Source organism: Aspergillus heteromorphus, assembly GCF_003184545.1.
Source record: "Aspergillus heteromorphus CBS 117.55 chromosome Unknown BO70scaffold_24, whole genome shotgun sequence".
In the NCBI taxonomy this organism is placed as follows: Eukaryota; Fungi; Ascomycota; class Eurotiomycetes; order Eurotiales; family Aspergillaceae; genus Aspergillus; species Aspergillus heteromorphus.
Genome location: NW_020290429.1, coordinates 354,036 through 377,352, shown reverse-complemented (window position 1 = coordinate 377,352; position 23,317 = coordinate 354,036). Strand labels below are relative to the sequence as shown.

The 23,317-nt window shown below is 52.8% G+C and overlaps 8 protein-coding genes across 8 annotated transcripts; 5 read left to right on the top strand and 3 right to left on the bottom strand.

Moving 5' to 3' along the window:
* The first annotated feature begins 5,826 nt into the window (after positions 1-5,826).
* Positions 5,827-7,462, top strand: BO70DRAFT_110972 (cytochrome and DOMON domain-containing protein). The gene is made up of 2 exons (XM_025537877.1): positions 5,827-6,085; positions 6,141-7,462. The coding sequence occupies exons 1-2, from the start codon at positions 6,037-6,039 to the stop codon at positions 7,403-7,405; spliced, it is 1,314 nt and encodes a 437-aa protein (XP_025396844.1). The 5' UTR covers positions 5,827-6,036; the 3' UTR covers positions 7,406-7,462.
* An 830-nt stretch (positions 7,463-8,292) lies between these two features.
* BO70DRAFT_110502 (putative cytosolic regulator Pianissimo) lies at positions 8,293-12,676 on the top strand. Its single transcript, XM_025537873.1, has 4 exons — positions 8,293-10,221; positions 10,271-12,112; positions 12,168-12,334; positions 12,390-12,676. The coding sequence occupies exons 1-4, from the start codon at positions 8,488-8,490 to the stop codon at positions 12,589-12,591; spliced, it is 3,945 nt and encodes a 1,314-aa protein (XP_025396843.1). The 5' UTR covers positions 8,293-8,487; the 3' UTR covers positions 12,592-12,676.
* Positions 12,677-13,329: 653 nt separating this feature from the next.
* Positions 13,330-15,430, top strand: BO70DRAFT_110881 (putative ATP-dependent protease (CrgA)). Its single transcript, XM_025537876.1, has 2 exons — positions 13,330-15,100; positions 15,167-15,430. The coding sequence occupies exons 1-2, from the start codon at positions 13,485-13,487 to the stop codon at positions 15,204-15,206; spliced, it is 1,656 nt and encodes a 551-aa protein (XP_025396842.1). The 5' UTR covers positions 13,330-13,484; the 3' UTR covers positions 15,207-15,430.
* On the bottom strand, positions 15,156-15,569 carry BO70DRAFT_110726 (uncharacterized protein). Its single transcript, XM_025537874.1, has one exon. The coding sequence runs from the start codon at positions 15,483-15,485 to the stop codon at positions 15,207-15,209; it is 279 nt and encodes a 92-aa protein (XP_025396841.1). The 5' UTR covers positions 15,486-15,569; the 3' UTR covers positions 15,156-15,206.
* A 1,536-nt stretch (positions 15,570-17,105) lies between these two features.
* Positions 17,106-18,645, top strand: BO70DRAFT_398892 (RNA-binding protein; the record flags this gene model as incomplete). The annotated part of the gene is made up of 7 exons (XM_025546817.1): positions 17,106-17,155; positions 17,230-17,239; positions 17,300-17,371; positions 17,426-17,447; positions 17,501-17,553; positions 17,606-18,097; positions 18,154-18,645. The coding sequence occupies 7 exons, from the start codon at positions 17,106-17,108 to the stop codon at positions 18,643-18,645; spliced, it is 1,191 nt and encodes a 396-aa protein (XP_025396840.1).
* A 351-nt stretch (positions 18,646-18,996) lies between these two features.
* On the bottom strand, positions 18,997-20,637 carry BO70DRAFT_364570 (40S ribosomal protein uS9). The gene is made up of 4 exons (XM_025543841.1): positions 20,484-20,637; positions 20,295-20,317; positions 19,729-19,800; positions 18,997-19,647 (listed from the first exon to the last, which is right to left on the bottom strand). Exons 1-4 carry the CDS (start codon positions 20,527-20,529, stop codon positions 19,357-19,359), a joined length of 432 nt encoding a protein of 143 aa, XP_025396839.1. The 5' UTR covers positions 20,530-20,637; the 3' UTR covers positions 18,997-19,356.
* A 213-nt stretch (positions 20,638-20,850) lies between these two features.
* On the top strand, positions 20,851-22,117 carry BO70DRAFT_364569 (mitochondrial 54S ribosomal protein uL13m). The gene is made up of 3 exons (XM_025543840.1): positions 20,851-20,921; positions 21,029-21,389; positions 21,500-22,117. The coding sequence occupies exons 1-3, from the start codon at positions 20,901-20,903 to the stop codon at positions 21,646-21,648; spliced, it is 531 nt and encodes a 176-aa protein (XP_025396838.1). The 5' UTR covers positions 20,851-20,900; the 3' UTR covers positions 21,649-22,117.
* Positions 22,079-23,171, bottom strand: BO70DRAFT_364568 (urate oxidase). The gene is made up of 3 exons (XM_025543839.1): positions 23,011-23,171; positions 22,294-22,940; positions 22,079-22,234 (listed from the first exon to the last, which is right to left on the bottom strand). The coding sequence occupies exons 1-3, from the start codon at positions 23,148-23,150 to the stop codon at positions 22,113-22,115; spliced, it is 909 nt and encodes a 302-aa protein (XP_025396837.1). The 5' UTR covers positions 23,151-23,171; the 3' UTR covers positions 22,079-22,112.
* Between the last annotated feature and the right edge of the window lie 146 nt (positions 23,172-23,317).

Sequence of the window (23,317 nt, the reverse complement as noted above, 5' to 3'; positions counted from 1 at the left end):
CAATCGCCCTGGTGGCTTGCTTTTTCGTAATAGGTGAGCTTTTACTTTATGCCTTTCTTACCTCCTCTCCCTCCACACCTCCCTCCCTTTTGGATGATGACTTGAGTGCATTTGGCTCGAGCATGGACTGGTGGCTAGCTTCCTAACCATTCTGGCGGTTGCGAATCTGCCAGTCCGTCAATGATGTAACATCTCAGCTACCTTATTTTTCTTTGTCTGAAACCAAAAACCATTCTTCATGATGATTTGTCTCAGTTATGCTGTTTTGATCTCGTGTTAACAGTTCGATTTTCCAGGTCTTTACTTTATATATATCTTGAATCGCAGCTCATGCTGTCTACACATAATGCTATAATAGTATTTTAAAAGGAAATATTTTACTTACATTTACTATCCTTCTGAATATGCACGTAGTTTTTATTAGTTGCTCGTCGCCTGCTCTGCGAGGGCACTTTGGCCGACTCATCCTGACGGGTTGGGTTGGCCACAGTAGGAGGACGAACCACCACAGACCAGTGAATCACTCAGTACCTTTTGTGTGGGATTTCTATATGAAGATACTTGTATAGAAAGTCCAATAATTCTATTATAATATTAGATATGTACTTGGTATCTTTATAAGGATACTTAAATGTTAGCATTCTTTTAGTTATATGCGGAAAAGAGGATGCAACTTTCGTCTGTCTTTCTTTCTAAGATCAAGAGAACAAGGTTGATACCTTCATACCAAGCACAAGCCATGATATTCTCAGAATTAGAGTATGATCCTATGTATGAGCTTTTTATACTATGATATTGATTATATGACTAATAATCTTATGTTTTACTCCTGAAATTCTTACTCTAGGTATGCTTCTTACCAAAAAGGTATCTTATATATACGAGTCCCATACGGAGTATAAAAGACACCGATTCCCTGGACCGTGGTGATCCATGGGACTGGGACTGGGACTGGGACTGGAACTGGGACCGGGGCCAGCGCGCACCGCAGGCGACGACGAGTAGATAAATCATCATAAACCATAATCTTAATCTTAATCATAGGCCATAACAAATAATTTGTAATAGGCAGCAGCTGGTACGAGGAGTACCAGTACCTAAGTAACGGTGGCGGAAGTATTATCCCTTAGGGCTAATCACAAACAAGCAGGTAGATACATTAGGTATGAGGGGGTATGAGCCATGAAGTTCTGTCATCGGATCGCGGAGTCCGTGGGTGTTTAATAAAGGAACATCAGGCACGGAGAACCCCGTACACTCTACTCATATTAGATACGTACCTGTCAGTGGCGCCACGCCTCCTATCATTCTTCATGATTGTTGGTGGTGGTGGTGGTGGTGGTGGTGGTGGTGGTTGGGATGAATGACTGACTTGTGTTGCGCGGTTGTTAGGTGGTATCCATCCGATGGGGATGGGGTATGTTCAGGTACGACGGAGGACTACCACCAACCATCAACCACCAACCACCAACTAGATTACTAGGAGGTATCTAGGTAGTTTTCTTTGCGCACGGGAATTTTTCCAATGCTATCCGCCGGCATGGGCTTTATCCCTTTAGGGCAATTCGCATACGTTTCATGGGTCAGTCAATTAGTATTACGGTTTACCACTCGCTAGAGGGACTAGACTGGAGCCAGTATGTCTAGCTCCCTAGCCAAGTGCGAAGTAGGTTTCCCATCGAAGACCCAAGACCTAAGTAATCTCCATAGTAATATGTAACTAGGTAATCCGCTGGAGTACCTGACTACGGTCCATCTGTGTTAGTCTGCCAAAAGTCTAAGATTTCAGATCGTATTTAGGCGGAGTAGATTTCTATCTACTATCTACTAGATACTGACCGTATTCTGGACTTTGTAGATAGTGAGTGGGTGGGTTGTGGGTTCATGGGCTGACTGACTTCCCTCTGACCTCTGAATAACACCCAGACTTGCTGTGGCTGGTTGCAACTGGTCGCTTCCTTCATATTACATGCATAGCCTGGTTTGGGAAATCGGGTGGTTGATCCATCCTATCTACTCAATAACCTACCCAATCCTTCAATCAGCAAGTGCCCTTTTTTAGACTGGCTTCGACGAGTAGGTAGATGGAATATGGATAGTCTCGATCCCAGTCAGTCATTGCGGATGGGATGAGTCCGCGGACCACCACGGGCGCGCTGGGGTTCGATCGGTTCGTACTCCGTAGATAGAGAGGAGTAATATTACACCGGGCTTTTATTATCGATCGTATGAGGACTAATTAGGTAGGTGCGTAGATGGCGACGGGCGTGGCTTGGATCGAGATGGGAGATACTCCGTGGATAGGTCAGAATTTGAATTTCAAAGAGGAGAGACGGAGTACGGAGTACACCGAACTCCTACTTACCTAAAAGTAGTACCTACTAGATAGTTAGAGACTCTTACTTGCCTCCCTTAGTACTCCATGTCTGCTGCTCGGTTTACTTCAGCGGTGATACGGGGTAATGCGAACAATGCGAACGATCCGACGCCGACGCTGAAACTTTGTATGAGTAGTCAGTGGTGACGCACTGCCAACCAGATTACCTTCAGAGGTGAAGCTGAACACGAGAACCAAGAATCTAGCTCGGACTGCGCCCAGGGAGCTATGGCCGGTATCTAGGTAACTGCCTAAACGTGAGTATGACAGAAATAACTATGACCATGACTCCATTCTTTGACGGGACCATCCGGGCCGTCCTAGACTCCTAGGTAGGTAGGTAGGTAGGTAGGGCAGAGTGTCGTATCATTCCAGTCGGAATTAGCGACACTGGAATCCCGGCTGTGGCCGTCATCATCCATGACATGGCTGGCTCCCGGGCTGTCCTGCATGGCCATTGTATTTCAGCCACCAGATGATGTAGTGGTGTGGGAGTGTCAAGAGTGGCCACAGTGATTACTGCTAGCACCAGAAGTGGGGTATCACATGGCTGCGCTAGTAGTTGCATGGCAAATTTCTTGCTAAGAATAACCGAGCTGTGGACTGATCGAGTGTCGGAGGCTCGGAGACCTTTTGCGTTATTGGCCTAGCCCACGCGAGACAAGTCACAATGCGTGACAGCTTCCGGAGCCCAAAACAAAGGGGGCTTCTTTTCTGAAACCGGTGCTGCGCAACCTTCCCCCTAGCCATAGTATGATGGGCATACTTGCCCTTTTTTAATGGCTACCGATGGCCCTATACACCCGGCCCCTCCGCTGGCACGCTTTTTGGTCAATCTCCGTCGATTCCGGACCTTCTGTCAGAGGGGCCAGGAGAAAGGAACTGTTGGAGAGAGGTGGCCTGGGTTCCCGGTCAAGAGCTTCAGCGTGGAGAACCGTACCGTAGAATGACAGTAGATAGGTAAATCATAAGGAGAATAATACGGAGACAGACGTGCTATGCTGGAAGCACGGGGCATAAAAGGCGAATAAAGTTTCCCCTCCCTTCGCGCGGTTCCCCTTGGGACAGTTGAAGGTTGAACGGTTGAGCCCCCTTTATGAGAAAAGGGTAAGGGCCAGTTTCCTTCACCCAAGGTCGCCAGGTCTCCTATTTCGAGAAAGGTAAAACCGCCGTCTTCGAGTCATCGCGCAGTGCAGTCGAGCAACGCAACCCGTGGAAAAGCCATCGCGTGGCGGGACGGTGTGATTGGGCCCGTTGTTCCGTGGGCCCACCCCTGGGCGACCTGCGAAAAGAACGCCCTGGATCGGTACGAAAACACGACTGCTTCCGAGATCCGATAACTTTGGTCTTAGCTACGGGAGCCCGATGCTGATTGGGTGCCAACCCCCCCCCCCTTCAGGATTTATCCGCCCGAGGGCAGCCGGGCGAGTGGCCACTCAGCGCGTCTGACGAAAGGGTCCATGATTGGCACCAGGAACATTAAGCGGAGTACATGGTCCGTCGTAGTAGCAGCAGGAAATAGATAGATAGTCGGCTCGACGTCTTTGGAGTCTGGAGTCTGGAGTCGGAACGAGATAGCAACTTGGGGAGGGGGGAGAGGGGGCAGCTCGCTAACTGTGTAAGTAAGAACTCTGTCTTGATGCCAATGCCAGTGTGGTTAGTGGTTAGTGGCTAGTGGTCAGTGGTTAGGGGAGACGATCCTCCTCAGGAAGGAGGGGGAAGGAGAAGGAGAAGGAGTAGTAGGACCAAGAAAGAAAATATTAAGCAGTATTAAGTACCATCATTACTCTGTACGGAGTGGTACACCCTCATCTCCTTCCTGTACTACTGCAGTACTGTTTGAACCGTACTCCTGGTTTGTCGACTATCCGGGAATCCCCCGATTCCGAGATGATGAGCATGATGCAACGGAACCTCTGCCTCGACACTGCGGGCAATGGAAGTTGGAGGAAGGTCGGCAGCAGACATCAGGGAAGAAACATCAAACGGAACTGATGAGAAACAGGAAACAGGAAACAGGAAAAGGAAAAGGAAAAAGGAAAAAGAGGGACGGAGAAAATGTGGAACAAGAAAAAAAAAAGGGAAAGTAATTCAAAAAAAAGGGAACAGCATTTGATGGGTCCGGCTGCAGGCCGCGGTCTGATTGATCAGCTGCTGGGCTCCGACCCAATGGCATGCCCCGTCCGCCGACGGTTGAAAATCATGATGCTGGATTCCGGCACTACGCTTCCCGACTCCGTCCTCCTCCCTACTAGATAGACACTGGTCTAGCATGGATGCGGCCATACACATTACACTACTCCGTACACTGTCCCGAGCATGGACCCCCAATTCCTCCCAGGGAATTGGCATAATCCGGCCTTTTTGATTAGGGGCCTGCTTACGGTAGCCTGCCTGGTACGCTGGTACGGACTACCCGGAGTAACCTCCTCATAGGTAGTCATACTATCTAGTTACTCCCCCTAACTACCACTGTTTACCAAGTACGCAGTACGAACTCAACTACTCCTCCTACGAGTCTAGGCAATTCCAACAGACACCTTGGGTCCCCCCCCCCCAAGTGGCTAGTATGGTTCGGGACATTGCTGGTTACCCTCATCCCCCAGTCCGCCAATCCCTCCTTCTAATTTGTCTGGGCATGACCACTGCCGACCCAGGAAAGCACTGAAGCACAGACCATGTGGCCATTCCACTCTCCCAAGTATGTCCACTGTTAGCCCGGAGAGGTGTGGCAGCTGGGGGAACTTTAAATTGGAAAAAGTCCGAGGATTTTCGCCATGGCTGATCTGAAAAAAAAAAAATAAACGTACCCGCTTGCCTGGCGGTGGGCATATCTATCTGACAATCGCCCAATTCGATTGACGATCTTCTCTCCTTTCGTGGACCCAATCTTGCTTTCCATTGCTGCTGGATCTGAATAGGCTTGATTGCCATCACCTCCCAGTTCAGCCTTCCTGTTCCCTGGCAGTTGTTAGACCTAGCCGGTCCGCCTGGGGTGTTCTTCGCACGGATGGTAGCGTGATCTCCCATCTCATCATCGTTTTTACGATTGCCATGCAGATCTGTCGCATGGCATCTGCAACACTATGTGGCTTGGAACAACTATGTGCAACTCGACCCTCATCCTGCTATAAGTATGAACCGCCCTCATTTCCCCCATCCCCCCCCAACGCACGCGTTTGATGGGAATCTCGGCAATGGGCATGACGGCGATTGACGGCGGCCTTGACGGGCCGGATGGGCCGCCATTGCGAGGACGGGGTTCATCTCGTACTCCGAAAGAATGCAGTAGAAGCGTTCCCCGATGTTTGTTAGCCGTTACTGACGGAATGTGTCTGCGCAGTGATGCTTCCGATCCCATCTGCCTATGAATTCCAGTACCCCAGCAGCCAAGATTCCAGCATCTACAACTCCAGGAAGCCTCCACAGGGAGTAGCCACCACCCAATCCTGGTGATATTCCATTCAGAACAATCCTTTCATGATAATATTACTGTCCTATCCTTTCCCTTATAACTCGCATTCGTGAAGTGGCTTGGGTCCGCTCCTCCTTCCTTCCATTCCCTTTCCATTACATCCGTCGCGATCTGACGATCGATCGCCTACCTTTCCTTCCATTCTCTCACTATCCAGCTCAGTCCGATCCTTCTTATCATCAAAATGAAATTCTCACATTTTCTTACCGCCGCAGTGAGCGCCTTTGGCTTGGGTAAGCTTGTTTTTCCCATGTTGTTCCAGTATAGATGCTGATTAACTGGCTGCAGTGCGCTCAGGTTGCAGCCAAATCGTCAGCCATAAGCCCTCTGAGGGGGCGGGTATCTCCTACAGCATTAATGTACCCCAGAATACCTCCACGTCAGGGTCCGGTCCTATCTACCTTCAGATGAAGGCCCCTCCCGGCATCAAATGGTTTGCCCTGGGCCAGGGTTCCCAGATGACGGATGGGAACATGTTCATCGTTTACTCGGAATCTGAACGCAACATCACCCTGTCCACTCGAAGGGCGTCCGGCCATGTCGAACCCTTGTATGACTCGAGTATTGAAGCCTACCTGCTTGATGGGTCCGGTGTAGACGACGGCGTCATGACCGCCAACATCCGATGTGACAATTGCACGACCTTGGCCGGCGGAGGGAATGCCTTGAGCAACTCCAGCTCCTGGATGTGGGCCATGACACACGGCCCCCCGCTGATGTCCAGTAACGTATCGGAGACCTTGTACCAGCACGACTGGCATGGCACTTTTACCGTGGATCTAAGCCAGGCTGTCGGTAGCAACCACAGCAACCCGTTCTTTGTTCCGGTGTCTGACTTGCTCAAATTCCCACAATATATCAATCAGCAACAGGTCAGCGATACCATTCTTCACAAGAAGCGCATTGCACACGGTGTGATGACCTCCGTCGCCTTCGTCCTTCTGTTCCCCAACTTCGCCCTTCTTTTATACTATGTCCCGTCTCGACGTACCGTCCCGTGGGTCCACGCCCCTCTGCAGATGTTTGCAGTCCTTCTGGCTTTGGCTGGGTTTGGAGTCGGGGTTTCTGTCTCGAAGGACCTCCAGGAGATTGGGGGCTACCACCCCGTCATCGGCTATGTGGCCGTGGGGGGCGTTGTCTTTATCCAGCCCGTGCTGGGCATTATGCAGCATCTGCATTTCCGCCGGACAGGGACAAGCTCTCTGTACGGAATCTCCCATCGCTACCTGGGACGCTTCTTTGCAGCCCTGGGAATCATCAATGGCGGCGTAGGCTTTCATTACGCGGCCGCCAAAAACCCCGATATCCCGCCCGCCTCCCCGATCGCCTATGGCATAATCTGCGGATCGATGTTCGTCATCTACGTGGCCGTCATACTCTGGCGGAGGTCGAAATCGCAGCCGAAAACCCCGAATAGGTTTGGACTGGCATTCTTCCGACGCCGCCCAAACAAACAAGTGCTAGTCAAATATGACAACAGCAGCGACAGTACGCTTTGCGTCCAGCCAAGCAGTGATGTCGAGGCGTCGCGGGAGAAGGCATGGTTGCCATGAAGGTTACACAGAATATCACGATCGTTATCAGCATTTTGTACTACCAAGCGTACATTTTCGTTGGGACTTGCATATCTGGAGTTTGTCCCACAACAGCATCTTGTCTCTCTTTCTTAATCCCCCTGTCTTCCCCCTGTCTTCATGTAACATTTTATTGCATCGACACGATCTCTATACCTTTTTTTTTTTTTTTTTTTTTTTTTTTTTTTCAATAATTTTCCATCGCTTGCATTATACCTTTCGAAACCTCCCTGTACATAGGTCCGTGCTACCAGTCCGACTTGCTTGTTCATGTGTCTCATGAGCAAGGTTTCAAGTCCCTCGTGGATAGACATCGAGCCGTGTGTCAGTTCAGATACCGAGATACCCAATTACTCAAAATACCCAATTACACAATTACATACCTTATCTCCGACGGATGCATCGCAGGGTGTTTGCACGCCACCCGATGTGCCCTGCGCCTAGCCATGTATAGTACGTACAGATTGTCAGAGAGTACGGAGTACTAGTAGTTAGTAGACTGTACGGAGTACTCCGTAGTGAGGAAGGGTCGGACGGCGGCAGCCTGAGGCGATAAGATGCGGTTAGTCAGCTGCTCGGGCCAAGCCATGGAATGAATCCAGCCTGAAACCACCCGCCGTCGGATTGGAGAAGAAGCCGGATTGCTTGCTTGTTCGCTCGCTCGCTCGCTCGCTCGCTCTTGCTTTGCTCCTTCATCCGCGCGGTCTGTGCTACCTGCGTTTTGTGATCTGTGATTTGTTCCCTAGACGCCTCCAACGCCTCGACGCTGGCTTCCCGACTGTCCCCTCCTCAGCCTCGCCGCACCTAGCTTCGTGACCACCGCCGTGAACTCGTCCCCCTCTCTCCCCTCCCCTCCCCTCCCTCCCCTTTGAGGCGTCCGCCAGTCACCAACCCAGCCCCGTCGACCCCCATTCCGTCTACCCTTGCCTCCCAAAGGACCTTGGCCCGCTCCGATAGCACGCACCCCGTACTCTTGCCCACGAACTCAATGCAGTCCTCCATCCCGGGTGCCAATTGCGACAGGTGATAGCCACTCCTCTCTTGCGGCTAGATGGAGCTCTATGGCGTCCGGACACAACTCAGGGTTCTCCGCCACATCAATCCAGCACCGTGTACTGGGTGATGGACGGTCATACTCCAGTCAGGATGACGGCTCCGTGGATGGGAGCTGGGCGGAGACCGCCGCTTCGAGGCCGGGGCGAAATGCTCGCTCCGAGTCTGGGGGCAGTGCGACCATCGGCCTTCGGGGAGGGTCAGTAGTCCCTTCGGTCGGAGCTCCTGGTAGCTTCAGCTCCGAGCTCAAGAGCATGAAGTCGTCGCGGAGCACGACCCCCCGACAGGATGGGGGTCTTGCACGCCGGCCGAGCAGCCTCATGGAACACGATGAAATGTCCAGTACGGAGGAACGCCAGGCCATGATCCGGGACAAGATCGCGAAGGAGATGAAGATCAAAACAGGAACGGAGAACATGCTCGAGGCGCTGCTGGCCAAGAACCCGAAACATACAAAGGATCAGCGGTTAAGGGTGGAATCGGAGTTGAGTTCGTCCAATCGCAAGCTGGCTGAACTGCATCATGAGCTCGAGGAGGAAATGCTACGTGCGCAGGCGCCGTCCACGCCTCCCCGGAGCCGTTTGTCGAGTTTGTTCCAGAGCAGTTCCATGCGTTCACCGACTCGCAACAATGCCACCCTCGAAGAACACCAAGCTCAGGACGGGGAGGCAGAAATGGAATCGCCGACGTATGTGCTGGCGGAAACACTCCAGGCCCTGGAAATCGACGGCATGTCTCCGGATTACTACGTTGAGCGTGCAAATAGTCTGGTGGAGCTGTTCAAAAGACATCCTACCCTGAAATATGACCTCGAGTGGTCGGTGTTCGGTCTGCGCGTGCAGATTATGCTCCTAAGTGATAGCAAGGAGGCTGTGGCCGCCGGCTATCGGTTGACTCGCTATGCTATTGCAGATCGGAAATCCCTGCAGATGATCCGGTCATTGCATACAGACGAGCTGGTGATCTTGTCCCTTGTCAAGGAAAGCAAGGCGAGTATTGAACGGGAGCAGGCTTTGAAGTTTGTCCGCGCGTTTTTGGATGTGAAGGATGGTGTGCGAGAGATATCACGCGCCGTCGTGAGGACGATCGTCTCCATCGCCGAGCACTACGAGGATCGGCTTCGGAATATCTCGATCATGACTCTAGCCGAAATTTTGGTCAAGGACCCAGCACTCATTGCATATGCTGGAGGATTCGGTACACTGCATGATGCTTTGGCAGAAGGGACATTCGGCGCATCAGAAAGCTTGATCGCGAGCTTCCTTCATGTCCTCGACACTCCACACAGTAGGAAGCATCTCCAGGGAGGGTGCGAGCTGGAAGCCGTGCTCGCGCCGTTCACCGACTCCCTGTCGGACTCAGTCCGCAATGGACGCCTGAAGTCATCAGCCAGGGCGATTTCTGCTATGCTGAAGACGTGGCCAGGTTTGATAGTGCTCGCAAGAAACGGAGCCAAGCCGTTACAATCACTCTTGGATTCGCTGCATTATCCCGATCCGCAGGCAAGGGATCTCATTATGGAGCTTCTGTTCGATGCATTGAGGATAAAGCCGCCGTCATGGTCGTCGTCGTTTCTCGCTGGCCGGAGACTGACGACCTACGGTAGAGTGGCCAACCTTAGGACCGAATCCGATGCCAAACAGGCTCGGGGGTTCTACGACGACGATGGGAATAGATTTGACCTGACAGCGCACTTCTCGACTCTGATCCTTGCGACTCTGGTGGAGGCAGGATTATCAAAGGTCAGTTTCCCTGTTTTTCCGGCTGCGATGACATGCTAATTGAATTTAGGCTCTCTCGGACCTCATCGAGGACGAAACAGACCTGTCCCTGAGGCGGAAAGCGACGCTTCTCCTGACTGAAGTTTTGAAGCTGGCACATCACTCTCTTCCCCGGAATATCAGCGCAAAGCTACAGGTCCTTCCACATTTGCTACCATCAGCCATCCAGTTCGATGTCGAAAACCACGATGTTTCCACTTCCACCATCTACCAGATTGACAGCATAAACAGGACCTTAGCCCGCTCCGTAGGGAACATTGCGAATGGGGCCGGGCGGTATAATGTCGATGTCGATATATCTACTTCTCTTCTCTCTGGCGACCAAAACAAAGAGAAATTGAGTCCGGCCATGGATGAGACACAATTTCGAAACCTGATCCTGGAAACACATGTTCTCAACACCGTGAACTTTCTCAAATGGAAGTGGGATCTTATTCATCGCATAGTTGAAGGGCCTTTAACCAACCCCAAGAGGCTAGAAGAGGCTATCAAAGGCTCAAAGTTCATGAAGCGTCTCATGGGGTTTTACCGACCATTCAAGTATAGGTTCTCGATGCTACCGAATACGAAGCCCAACCAGCGTTATGTTCGAACAGGCTGCGCACTAATGCGCACGCTGGTGCAACTCCCAGAGGGTACGAAATATCTTGCGGAAAATAAGTTCTTGAGGCAAGTTGCAGAATGCCTTGCTCAGGTGGATCGCATGAGCGGACTTACGTCGTCTTCCCCGTTATTCTCAAAGGATCAGATGACCACCACGTTAAGTGGTGGATATTTTGCGATGCTAGGAGTTCTGAGCGGCGATGCCAATGGGCTCTCTATGATGGAGCGATGGCACATGCTCAACATGTTTTATCATATCGTTGAGCTCCGAGATCGAGACGATCTCATTCAGACCCTGTTCGGAAACATGGACTACGCCCGTGAAAGCCACCTCAGGGTCATTCTTTCCAAAGCGCTCACCACTGGCTCCAAGGAAATACGAATCTTTGCGACCAGGCTTCTTCGAAAATACGCTGTGGGAAATGTGCCCCTATCTTCGCAGTCGGCTACTGGTAATGCGGACTGGGTGGTTAAGCTCTTGGTGACCCAGCTATATGACCCCGATGTGTCGGTGTGCGAGGTCGCCGTGAAGATCCTTGAAGAGGCATGCAATCAGCGGCACTACCTTGAATTTGTAGTCAAGTGCCGGCCGTCCCTCGATCATCTGGGCGAAATCGGTGCTCCCTTGCTCTTGCGCTTCTTGTCCACTTCGGTGGGATACCACTATCTGGATGGTCTCGACTACATCACGCAGGAGATGGATGACTGGTTTCTGGGCCGTAACGACGCCTACGTAGGTCTCGTCGAGGCCGCTCTCTCGCGTGCCTATGTGGATCAGCCGCGGAGGAGTAGCTTTGTGCCTGAAGACCTCGTAGATTTGCAGGACATTGGGTTGGTACCGCCGCATTTCTATCGAGAGCTCGCTCGGACGTCCGAGGGGTGCAAACTTCTAGAGCAGTCAGGCCACTTCAACGAGTTCGCTTGGACTATTCGGGACTTTCAATTGGATGAGGAAGACATCGAGTCTCTCCTCAAAGTCAAAGGCTGCCTCTGGGCCGTTGGTAACGTCGGCTCCATGGAACTGGGCGCGCCGTTCCTTGAGCGTGATATTGTCCAGCACATTGTGAAAATCGCCGAAAGTGCCGAAGTCTTGACGATGAGGGGAACGGCATTCTTCGTTCTGGGCTTGATCTCTCGCAGTCGACATGGTCTGACGGTCTTGAGAGAGGCCGGGTGGGATTCTGCTCTTGATCAGAAGGGAAATTCTCTGGGGCTGAGCCTGCCAACCGATTTCAACAAGCTCTTCCTGGTAAGCATCGCATAGTCATGCATTTGGAGAACCCACTAACCCATTCATCGTATAGGTGGATTTCCCGACTCACTCCCGAAATGCCGAATCGAAGCGCTCCTCCCAAGAGAAATTCAGAGGAGCCACGATTGATCCGGACCCGGTCAACCAAAAGATCCTGAAGCTGATCATTGACATGGGAAATACTGTTCTGTCCAAAAGGGCCGCAGCAGACCTCCACAGGTAAGCGATGCTCATCTATGAACATGGGAGACAGATGCTCACCGTCAATCTGCAGTTTGAAATCGAAACAGCCCGATCGATTCCACCAGCCTCACCTTTTCCGCAAGACCCTCAGTATCCTCGAAGGCCACCACTTCCGATTGCCCGCTCGCCGCTTCGCTCTAGATCTCTTTGACAAGAGCGTCATGCGGCGCATAGTCCTAGAAGACGACTCTGACTCCGATTCGGACGCTTCGTCTTCCCAGGTGTCTAACTGAGTGTGCATCAGCTGCTCCGGTTCTGGCTTGGTCTTCGTACTTCCGTTCAATCGGCCTCTCCACGGGCCCATGAGACAGCCAGTCCCAGACATTGGATCTGGCAATGTTATTACGGTTCCTCTTCTTCGGAAACTCTTCCCCCATCACCCTTTCTTCCCGTCTTCTTGGCTATGGCGTTGGATGGTTCCGGTCACGAGCAACGAAAGGATGTTAGCATATCATGTTTTGCGCTGTTCCGCCTGATTTCTCGCGTGGCCTGTTGGTGCCGGGGACTCCGGGTTCTTCTCGTTTTGCGTTGCTTGAAACCGATTCAGAGGTTCCGTCCAGGATGCGGGGAGTCAGGATCCTCTACTGTATCGATCTCATTGCTCCGCCCACGATGAATGCCCTGCCTGCCTCATCTACGGCACATGTACTGTATATACCTAAACACGATCATCGATGTCCATTTGAAACCGCATCTCGCATTCACATGAGCGGTTGTCACTTAAAACAAACAAGCAAGCCATTCCACTTCTATCTACTCCGTAGTTCCGATGCTCTCCCCGTAGCACTAAAAGCACACTGCATACATTGCATGCATGGAATCGAATCTAGTGCTAGGGCACCGACGGTACCTCGGGATGACGGGCCCGGAGCTCCATCAGTTCAGTCAAGTCGGCTTCCGCCGTCCCCACCTTTCCTGTCAGCCCAGCAAAACAACCCGCCGTACTTGGGTAGATTAATTGATTACTCCTCTCTTCCTTCCTTCAGTTACTTACTTACATCTGCTCTCCTTTCCTCTCCAAACCAACCGACCTTTTATATTCTATCGACCTACTTACCTTCCACCAGCACCCGACCCATCTTTATCTATCTATCTATCTATCTATCCGTTCAGCTAGCTAGCTAGCATGGAAGATACAACAACACCCAGTTCCAGTTCTCCGCACCCCCCTCCGCACGACCACGACCACGACCACGACCAAACCTCCTACCCCCCCAACAAAACCCACCCCCTTCCTCGTCCCCCACACGCCATCATCCGCCTAATCCAATGCTCCCGCTGCTCGCTCCCCCTCCGCTCCCCCCTGCGCCTGCCCTGCGGAAACACCGTTTGCCGGTCGTGTCTGCCGCCCGTCCGTCCCCGGTCCGGCATCACGTACCCCGTCAACGAGGATCGCAAACTGGGCTTTAAGTGTTACTGGAAGGATACGGAGGAGTGCGCCGGCGAACATTGTATTGGGGATTGTGGGGCTGACGTGCTTTTAGGGCGGTTGGGGGATGTTTTTGGGGGGGTTTTGGGGGGACAGTATAGTGGGGTAGAGGCGGATGTTACTGCTGATGGGAATGGGAATGGGGATGTGAGTGTGAGTGTGAGGTGGAAGGGCAGTGGTCTGCAGCATGAGAGTGCGGAGATTGGGAGTGATAGGTTGAAGGGGATATACGGGTTGGTTACAAGGGGGGGGTTCGACTATGATGCGTCGGAGGTGGAGTATACGTGTTTGTCTGAGGGGCTGGAGAGGCTGGAGACACAGGAGGGACAGACCTTTGGGAGGCTGAAGGAAGCGGTTCGCAGTGAGCTGGACTGTCAGGTCTGCTACTCGCTTATCTTGGACCCGCTGACGACTGGCTGTGGACACACGTTCTGTCGCGGGTGCGTCGCCATGGTGATGGATCATAGCGATCTGTGTCCCGTTTGCCGGCGCAAGTTGGATATGTCTGCGACGGTGAGGTTCGAGCCCATCAATCGGAGGATTCTGGAGCTGGTGGGGGCCTTTTTCCCCGAGCAGGTCGTGGCGCGGAGGGAGGGATCTGCGACTGCGACTGCGACTGCGAAGGAAGGACAGAGGAAGATTCCGCTGTTTGTGAGCGCGCTTTCGTTCCCCACTATGCCGACGTTCTTGCATGTCTTTGAGCCGCGGTATCGTATCATGATTCAGAAGGTGATGCGCAGCAGGGATAAGAAGTTCGGTATGGTCATGCATAACCGTGCTATGAAGATCCAGCCGGGGCTGGGGAGGAGCCAGTTTATGCAGTATGGTACGGTCTTGTTGATTGAGCGGTATGAATTACTTCCGGATGGGAGGAGTCTGGTCATTGCTTCTGGGGTGTCTCGGTTCAAGGTGCTCGGATTTGAGCTGGTGGATGGGTATCATCTTGGTACGGTGCAGCGAGTGGATGATATCCCGATCGCCGAGGAGGAGAGGCAAGAGTCCGTGGAGACGTCGGCGTCAGCAGGGACGGATCCAGCCAGTCTCCCGCTGGAGTCGATGCCAACGCAGCAGCTGTTTCAGATGGCGTTGGATTTTGTGGATAAAAACCGTCTTGAGGGGGCGTCGTGGCTCCAAACACGGGTCAGGCTCGCTTACGGCGAGGCACCATCTGATCCCGCGCTGTTTCCCTGGTGGTTTGCCACGGTTCTTCCTCAGTGGGAGGACGAGAAGTACCTGCTCTTGTCGACGACCAGTGTCCGTGAGCGGTTGAAGATCGTGGCGCAATGGGTGAAAAAGTCGGAGTCTCAAGAGTGGTAGGTCACTGGTCACTCACTGCTCTCCCGTATACTTGCTGGCACTGACTGTTTTCTCCCGATAAGGCTCGCTCGCGCTCGAGCATCATCCACCCCTGTCTTATGACTAGCCGTCCCTCTCCTCATCCTCTCCATCTTCGTGGCGACCCTGGGCCCGGTGGTGTCTTACCTGTCCCCGTCTGCGGGGGTCCTGTCCACTTTCACGCCGCTGTCCATGTCTGTTTCCATCTCGTTCGGGTCCGCCAGTCCGGACCAGCAGCAGCAGCAGCAGCAGCAGCAGCAGCAGACGCAGAGTCGGGACTCCGAACTGTATATACCCCAGACCTTGGTCCTGGTCATCTTCCTGACTCTCTTGGCGACACGACTGGCCGTCAACATTGTGCATATCCGGCGAGTCCGACGGTCCGAATTAGTAGCGAGCCGACCTGCAACTGCCACGATGGCACGCGAACCAGAAGCCCCGATAGAGCTCCCCGATGGGGTCGAGGGACCTGACACGCACCCTCCCACACATGGATAATGCCGTCTGCTGATCCATCGAGCTAAATCAGCCGCTAACTATCCGCATCCGCGGGGCGGTGTTTCCGTTTCCCGATGTCAATGAGTATGGACTGAATGTCTAGGGCTGCATCGGGGATAATAATAGCCCCCTTCTCTTCTCCCCTCCCCCCTCGTGGAGGCTCTGTGTTGGCTACCAACATGGAACGAAAGGCTTTGACAAGGGTCATTCTCGGGTCTGCCTCTGGCTCTAGCTCCTTCCCCTTGTGGGGAACAAAGGAGAGAAAGAATGGTGGGTTTGGGTAGGACGAGCGAATAGCCGTCATTAGAGCCTCCAACCTTTTGCCGGAGGTCACATCTATCTATCTGTCTACCCGTCCGGGGCAGAGGCGTGTAGTTCGTTCGGTACCTTTGGCTATTCCTCACGGATACGCATATGCATACAAACCGACGATCAAAGCATGTCAGGGTCGTCGGGAAGTTACATACAGGCTGCTGCAAGCCAAGGAAAAGTAGGCGAGGGAGGGGGAGGGGAAGGGAGAGGGGACGGTGGAATTTCAGTCATGCATGAATGACAGGATGTGTGATCTGTCTGTTGGATGGTGGAGAGGGCAGGTAAATTATCTGGATGTAGGAAGATACCTAAATGAAGTGAAGGCCCGAACGGGGGGAACAAGAACAATGTTGCCCAACTGGCCGGGGGTTGACTTGTCCAACGCCGGCCTGGGATTGCGCAGCCGTTTGCCGTTGGTCGCACAAGCGCCGCTGGAGGGGATCAGAGCGATCGGAGCCCTCAGCGTTGTGTCCTATCCTGAGTTGTGAATTGTGAATCTACTTTGTTGTTTCGTTGTGCCTCAAATGGCGGGTGTGCCTCGTCGCCTGCCTTTTTCGGCGGTGCGCCAACGCTTTCCTTCTCTCTCTCTCTCTCTCTCTCTCTCTCTCTCTTCTTGTTTTCTCCTTTCATTTCATCTGCAACTTTTCTGCTGCATCTCTGCTGTATCTCTGCTGCAGCTCACTTTTTTTTTCTTTCTACTAGCAGGTGGTCGAGAGTGTTTTCAGACCGGTGAAGGGGAGAGGTGAAGCTCAAGAGGTGAGTCGTATCTTATAGTATATGGAAAGTAACCAAAGAAGAAGAGAAGAGAGAAGCAAGAGGAATCCTACTCGATGAGGAAGCAGAGCTAAAAGCGGATGGGTCCATCGTGCCTGCAGACGTGATGTGGAGTGACGTTGGGATATCGGCCTGCTTTTGCCTGTCTCTTCTGCTCCTCTTCTCCTCCTCTTCTCCTCCTCTTCTCCTCTTCTTCCTCCCCTCTTCTTCCTCTTTTCGTCTTCATCTCGATCCATCCTTGGCTGCCTTCTGCTGGATTGCAGCCTGGCTAACCCGAGTTACTCGCAGCTCGCCGTCCATACATATTTTCTAATTCAAGTAAGGCTTCCCCGATGCTCGGCCGACACCGCCGTGGCAGTAGATCAATCATCTGATCCCAACTAACCCAGTCCAGTAACCATGTCGTCGGTGACTTCCCACGAAAATCACTCCACCTACATCGCTCAGAGGTCAGTCTCAGTTTCTCTCTCACTGTTATTGATGTGCCCCGACCCATGTTGACGCGCAACTGACGCCGGAGCAGACCCCAAGCCGTGAGTTCCAGTACCCGCGCGCTGACGATATACATCCATCATTGGCTGACCTTCTCACAGCCCCTGGTGTATAGGCGTGTCCAGCGAGGTACCGACTCAGTGACCATCCCCCGCTCGCAATATCAGCGTCTGGTGAGTGCGATGTGACAGGTCATAGGGTTCCCCGCTAACCGACGATCTCCATAGCTCCAAGACTCACAGCATCTCGGTGTGTGATCATTAGCCTGCTGCATTGGCATGACTCTGACGCCGTGGCTATAGGGAAACTGAAGGATTCGCTCCTGAATGGAGGGCTCTCGCAAGAGACTCTAGATGTCAGAACGCGTTCACTACTTGACGTGTGCTTGCGCTTACTGACCCACTCAGATCTTGATCTACGGCGTATTGCCTAATCCGAATACTCCCCACATCCACCGCGAGCCCTACCCCGAACCCTCTCCCAGCTCCGATGAGGTCCTGGAAGTGGAACAGTGTCCCGTCAGCCACCAGGAATGTTCCGACGTGAAGTATCACGGTACGGAGACTTTCGAAGAAGAAGAAGAAGAAGATGATGATGATGAGGATGATGAAGAACTGCTGGGCTCTCAGAGTAGCGATGAGAAGGAGGATTATCAGTCTTCAACGAGGAGTACAGAGTCTTCACCCGCCCCGGGAGACCATCGTACAGTGATGCTTCGGAATCTTCCCGATCGGGTCACCCATAGAGATATCGTCGCGGTTGTGAGAGGCGGGGCCCTCCTCCACATTTATCTGCGAGCGCGAGAGCGTATTGCAAGTGTCTCATTCGTTGAAGACGCCGCTGCCCGGGATTTCTTACATCATGCTAAGACGTACGGTCTCTACATGGCTGGGAAGCGCGTAAGTAATCGACCTGGGCAATTGGCCAGCGCCGCTGATACAAAGGACTCATGCAGGTGGAAGTGTTGTGGAACGACCGGCAATTCTACCTTCCTCCGTATGTCAGGGTCAAGATCAACAATGGCGCATCGCGGAATATCATTTTATACAACGTCCACCCCAACGTCACCGAGTGGGTCATCCGGAAGGACCTGGAGCATATCCACAACTTAATTGTGATCACGGTCAAATTCAGGAACAACAACGCCTACATATCCACCAACTCGGTGCACAACGCGCTCTTTGCACGCTCGTGTATGATGTCCCGCTTTATGTACAAGGGCATGAAGATCGGCTTCTACTCGGACGAATGCGCGGAGTCTTTGGCCAAAGGGCCCAAGAAAGAACTACAGGCACCGCCAAAGAAAGAGAAAGCAGCCGTAGTGCCCAATCGCTTTGAGCTTCTGTCGCTTGATGGGGCTGACGAGGACGAGGACCATGAAGGGCTGAAGCTGAACAGCCATATGAACGACGGCCTGTGCTGGGCAGACAACAGCGTCCCCGCTTGACTAATTCTCTTCCTCAGGCCTTCCTTCTCCTTTGTCCTTGGTACTTTCTTGCCCGTATTTCCTCATGCACTTATTGCCTGTATTTGGTCCCCGCGCTTTTATTCTAGGATTATTTTGAGCCATGGCTTATAGCCAGTGATGTTGGGCAGGTCTTCGGGTAAATTGATATAATAGTGGCAGACACTGGGTCGGAAGGGTGGATGTCGCCGTGCATGGCGGCAGGTGGGTTAAGACCCAGCCCAGGCAAGAACATTATTGACGAAACCAGTCTACTTGCCACACTACGATTGCAACGCATACACAGCCTGTACAGGGAGGATGCAGAGCCAGTTCGATACGTCTGGGGTCTGATGACAAAAAAAGAAATTGGGTGATATTTGAGATAGTCCAGGCCTATACTAATTCCAGCCAAGACCGAGCCAGCATTGCACCATAATTTCCATACAACCACTGTAGCAACCCAACCAAACCTTCCTCAATGGATGAATTAGATTGCGCAGCGGTGGGATGGGACCACCACACCAGATCTCTCCACCCCAGTCGTACACCGTTAAACCGACACCAGCATTCTGCGTATCCCTTTTGCCATGAAGCCCCCTCCCGGTAGGAGATAGGGGAACGTAAACACTTTTTTTTGGACCACCGCCACGCACACGCGGAGGCAGCCGGCGACCAGAGACACAAACACAGAAGTTTTGGAGGTGACCGCGTTTAACGGTAGGACTTCTGGTAGCGAGAGCGGGCACCGCGACCACCGAACTTCTTGGGCTCCGTACGACGGTTGTCGGCGACGAGGAGTGTGCGGTCGTACTGGGCAAGAGCCTGCTTGAGCTGGTTCTTGGAGTGCTCATCGACGTACTTCTGGTAGTAGGCGACGATGGACTTGGCGATGGCCTGACGGATCGCGTACACCTGGGAGGTGTGACCACCACCGGTGACGCGGACACGGATGTCGACTCCGGAGAACTTGTCGGCGCCGACGATCAGGAGGGGCTCGTAGACCTAATTTTTTTTTCATGTTAATCCTTGATTTATTTTTCGATACCTTCACGGGTTCAGGTTTTGGGTATGGGTTGTATGTACCTTGAAGCGGAGGATCTCAGGCTGGACCAGAGAGAGGGGCTGGCCGTTGACCTTGATGAGACCCTTGCCTTGCTGTTTTGGAAGTTAGTTTTTGTTCTCTATCTCTTTTCATTTCGTGTGATTGATTAAGATGTGTGGTTGCGATGTGCGATGGGTATGGGTATGTGTATGTGTCGTTCGGTCGTTTGATCGGTATCGGTATCGGTATCGGTTCGGGGTGATAGATGCTTCTTAGAATTCCTTCTCTTTCCATTTTTTTTTTCATTTATCATTCTCATTCTCATTGCCATCGGTCTGGTCTTTGGAGTTCTTGATATGTCGATTTCTTTCTCCCTTCCACTGTTTGTTTCTCTCATTTCCATGGCGATTTAAGAATTCGATATATTCTCCTTGCTCCCGTTGCACATTGATTTCATTCTGGTGGGTGTTTTCGATTCCGATTCCGATCCCGATCCGATTCCGATCCAAACTCGCGAACGACACATAAATCATAAATTCAAGGGCGTGTGTATATTGTGTAGATGTATAGAGAGTATGGGTGTAAAGAATAGATAGATCTCTCATACCTTGCAGTGGGCGACAGCGGTGGCTAGAAATAAATATCCCGTTAGCATACATATCCATATCCTATCCACAATCTCTCAAAGCCGCAAATATCAACTCCCTCCCTCCATCCATCCATCCATCCATCGCGAATCTCCATTTTTCAACCTCCTTCAACTCCAACCGGGAAAAAAAAAAAAAGGGAATCTTACCCGTCTTCTTCTTGCCGAAGCATTGCACACTCGGGACGGAAGCCATGATGATGAATGGCCGGGGCGCGGGCGAAGTGTGTGCTGGGGTGGTGGGAAGTAAGGTAGACGGGGGAGTTTGTCGAGGTCGTTTGGTCGTCAATTTTTTCGTCCGGAGGGAGCGCACGCCGATGGGCGGTGCGGTGCGATAACCACATCCGTGCGGTCGGAAAGCTCGCTTAGTTGCGGCGCTAGGCCGTTTCGGGAGTGGAAGAGAGGGCTTGGCCGGGTGGAGGGTGATTGGATGGTGATGGAGGGCGGTGAGAGGGTGGTCATCACGTGGGGAGTTGTCAGACTTCGTCGGTGAGAGATGGAGATGGAGCTGGAGATGGTTGGATAGAGGTGTTGCTGTTGCTGTTGCTGTTGCTTTGATCGTTCACCATGTCGCAGACTGTTGGAAAGGTATGTCCCCCTCTCTCTTCCTCTCTCTCTCTCTCTTCTTGCTTGCTCTCTATACACCACCACATTGAATCCCCTGTTAACAGCAAGCCAATATAATCATCTAACAGACCCGCCTCGCCTTCTCGCGCACATGGCACCGCGTCGACGTCAGCGCCGACCAGCGCACCCTCGGCCGGCTCGCCTCCTCCATCGCCCTCGTCCTGATGGGCAAGAACAAGCCCATCTATGACCCCTCCACCGACTGCGGCGACTACGTCGTCGCCCTGGGCTGCCACGACCTCCGCACCACCGGCAACAAGCGCGCCCAGAAGAAGTACTACACCCACAACACCCGCCCCGGCAGCCTCAAGAGCATGACCATGGACCAGATGTTCGAGAAATGGGGCGGCGGTGAGGTCCTGCGTCGTGCCGTCCGCGGCATGTTGCCCAAGAATCGTCTGCGGGATAAGCGCTTGGCCAGGTTGAAGAGTGAGTTTTCCTCTTTTTTTTTTTCCCCCTCTGATTTTTATATTGGATTATCGGGAGAAAGAAAGAGAGAATCAAGGAAGGATGCTGATACTGATGCTAACAATCCACAGCTTTCGAAGGTCTCGCGCACCCCTACAAGCTGAACCTCGTCAAGTTCAACGGCGAGACCGTCATCGGTGGCATGCCTCAGGTCCAGCAGGCGTTTGAGACGGCCAAGTCCGAGGCTGCGGCCCCGGCTAAGCCTGAGGCGTCCGCTTGAAGACAGTGCCGTCTTTCTTAAAAATTATCGTTGCTTGATCGGATCGATACCATTGCGGGTACTCTCTATCTCTCTGTATTTTTACATGTCATTGATATTGTCTGTCATGTTATATGACTTGCTAGCGCATGGGTGGGAGTTTGTGAATTTCTTTTTCTCTCTGTCTGATATATGTGTCTGTTGATATTATAAACCAGTTTCTGAAACAGTTGCTAGACGAAAGGCTGTGGCTGTGGCTGTTGTCTATGGGTGGTGGTGGTTGTGGTGGTTGTCTTGCATCACGTGTTTTGGACTATGTGTCTGCACTATGTGTCTTACACCATGTCTTATGTGTCTTGCACTACGCAGGTACAACCCTTGTCTCGTGTATCATAACCAGTCAATGATGCTATACCCTATCCTAGAGACCTATATACAGTGTGCCCTGAACTCCATGTCGTGTATCCATCCATCGCCAAATCACGCTACAGCTTGGCCTTCGAGGTGCGGCCCACGGTGCACTTGATCAGCCCGTTGGGGTTGGTCTGCGGCGCATACACCTCGGCGTCCTTGCCGGTGTTCTTGAGGCCCTTGTGCCAGCTCAGGTCTACCGAATCAGTTAGCTGCGAGTCTCACCACGCACGATCAGACGGGGGAGCAACGTACCAACTTCGAAGTAGTGCTTGTTCGGCAGCGAGTACTCGACGGTCTCGAGCAACGGCTGGCGAGCCAGGATCAGCTCCGCCATCTTGTACATGGTGGCCTGCACACTGGCGGAGTTATCCTCGGCGAAGGTCTTGAGGGTGATGTCGCGGGCCGCGACCCAGGTGGCATCGAACTGGGGCACGGTGGCGCGGACGTCGTCCAGCCCGCTGAACCGGCGCCAGTTCCAGGCGGCATCGACGTCGGTGCTGAGAATGCGGTCCCAGGTCTCGGCGAGCGTGGTGTACTCGTCGCGCAGGAAGCCCCAGAACTGCGAGTTGGTGCTCTTCAGCACGGTGAGCTTGGCCAGCGACGAGGAGATGTCGATGCCCTGGCCCTCGGTCACGTCGACCTGCACGTTGCGGGTCTCCTCGCTGTCGCGCAGGAAGGAGTGCGGGTGCGGCTTGCCGTCGATGTTCATCCGGGTCCACCGGTGCGTGATGATCTTGACGTGGGCGGCGTGGATGTGGTTGTACTTGGTGATGAAGTGGGAGCCCAGGATCGAGCCGAAGAGCTCGGGCGGGGTGACGGGGTTCTGCTTGGCGAGGATGTAGATGGAGTTCTTGATGGAGTCGGTCGCGACGATCACGCTGTTATCCGCCTTGGTGTAGCTGATAAGGAGGGCGGTTAGCTGAGTAACAATTAAGAGTTCACGGGCAGGAAAGGGTGTGAATAGCATACGAGGTGTCGATGTCACCCTCCAGCAGGACGCAGACGGTCATCTCGGTGACGGTCTGGACGCCCGTCTTCTCGTCGCGGTGGACCTTGTATACTCGGACATTGTCCTTGCCGTAGCGGGCCGCAGTGACTGGGGAAGACATTATGTGGGTGGGAGGTGGAGGTGAAGGGGGATTAAGAATGAGCAGGTTCGGTGGGTATAGAGAGGAGTAGATGGGATAAATGACAGTATCTTTCCAACAATGACGCCGCAGGGGGGAAGCCTTTTAAAAGAGACCAGAGGCCAAAGCAGCGCATCGGCCAGCTCCGA

Coding starts and splice junctions, on each gene's coding strand:
- BO70DRAFT_364569 (XM_025543840.1), top strand. CDS start 20,901: ATGTCGCAGACTGTTGGAAAG. Junction 20,922..21,028: donor TGTCGCAGACTGTTGGAAAG/GTATGTCCCCCT, acceptor ATCATCTAACAG/ACCCGCCTCGCCTTCTCGCG. Junction 21,390..21,499: donor GCGCTTGGCCAGGTTGAAGA/GTGAGTTTTCCT, acceptor AACAATCCACAG/CTTTCGAAGGTCTCGCGCAC.
- BO70DRAFT_364568 (XM_025543839.1), bottom strand. CDS start 23,150: ATGTCTTCCCCAGTCACTGCGGCCCGCTACGGCAAGGACAATGTCCGA. Junction 22,941..23,010: donor GAGGGTGACATCGACACCTC/GTATGCTATTCA, acceptor CCTCCTTATCAG/CTACACCAAGGCGGATAACA. Junction 22,235..22,293: donor CAAGCACTACTTCGAAGTTG/GTACGTTGCTCC, acceptor CTGATTCGGTAG/ACCTGAGCTGGCACAAGGGC.
- BO70DRAFT_364570 (XM_025543841.1), bottom strand. CDS start 20,529: ATGGCTTCCGTCCCGAGTGTGCAATGCTTCGGCAAGAAGAAGACGG. Junction 20,318..20,483: donor CTTCGGCAAGAAGAAGACGG/GTAAGATTCCCT, acceptor ATTTATTTCTAG/CCACCGCTGTCGCCCACTGC. Junction 19,648..19,728: donor CTGAGATCCTCCGCTTCAAG/GTACATACAACC, acceptor AAAAAAAATTAG/GTCTACGAGCCCCTCCTGAT.
- BO70DRAFT_110972 (XM_025537877.1), top strand. CDS start 6,037: ATGAAATTCTCACATTTTCTTACCGCCGCAGTGAGCGCCTTTGGCTTG. Junction 6,086..6,140: donor AGTGAGCGCCTTTGGCTTGG/GTAAGCTTGTTT, acceptor AACTGGCTGCAG/TGCGCTCAGGTTGCAGCCAA.
- BO70DRAFT_110726 (XM_025537874.1), bottom strand. CDS start 15,485: ATGCACAATGTTGACGGCCAGTCGTGTCGCCAAGAGAGTCAGGAAGAT.
- BO70DRAFT_110881 (XM_025537876.1), top strand. CDS start 13,485: ATGGAAGATACAACAACACCCAGTTCCAGTTCTCCGCACCCCCCTCCG. Junction 15,101..15,166: donor AAGTCGGAGTCTCAAGAGTG/GTAGGTCACTGG, acceptor TCTCCCGATAAG/GCTCGCTCGCGCTCGAGCAT.
- BO70DRAFT_110502 (XM_025537873.1), top strand. CDS start 8,488: ATGGCGTCCGGACACAACTCAGGGTTCTCCGCCACATCAATCCAGCAC. Junction 10,222..10,270: donor TGGAGGCAGGATTATCAAAG/GTCAGTTTCCCT, acceptor AATTGAATTTAG/GCTCTCTCGGACCTCATCGA. Junction 12,113..12,167: donor ATTTCAACAAGCTCTTCCTG/GTAAGCATCGCA, acceptor TTCATCGTATAG/GTGGATTTCCCGACTCACTC.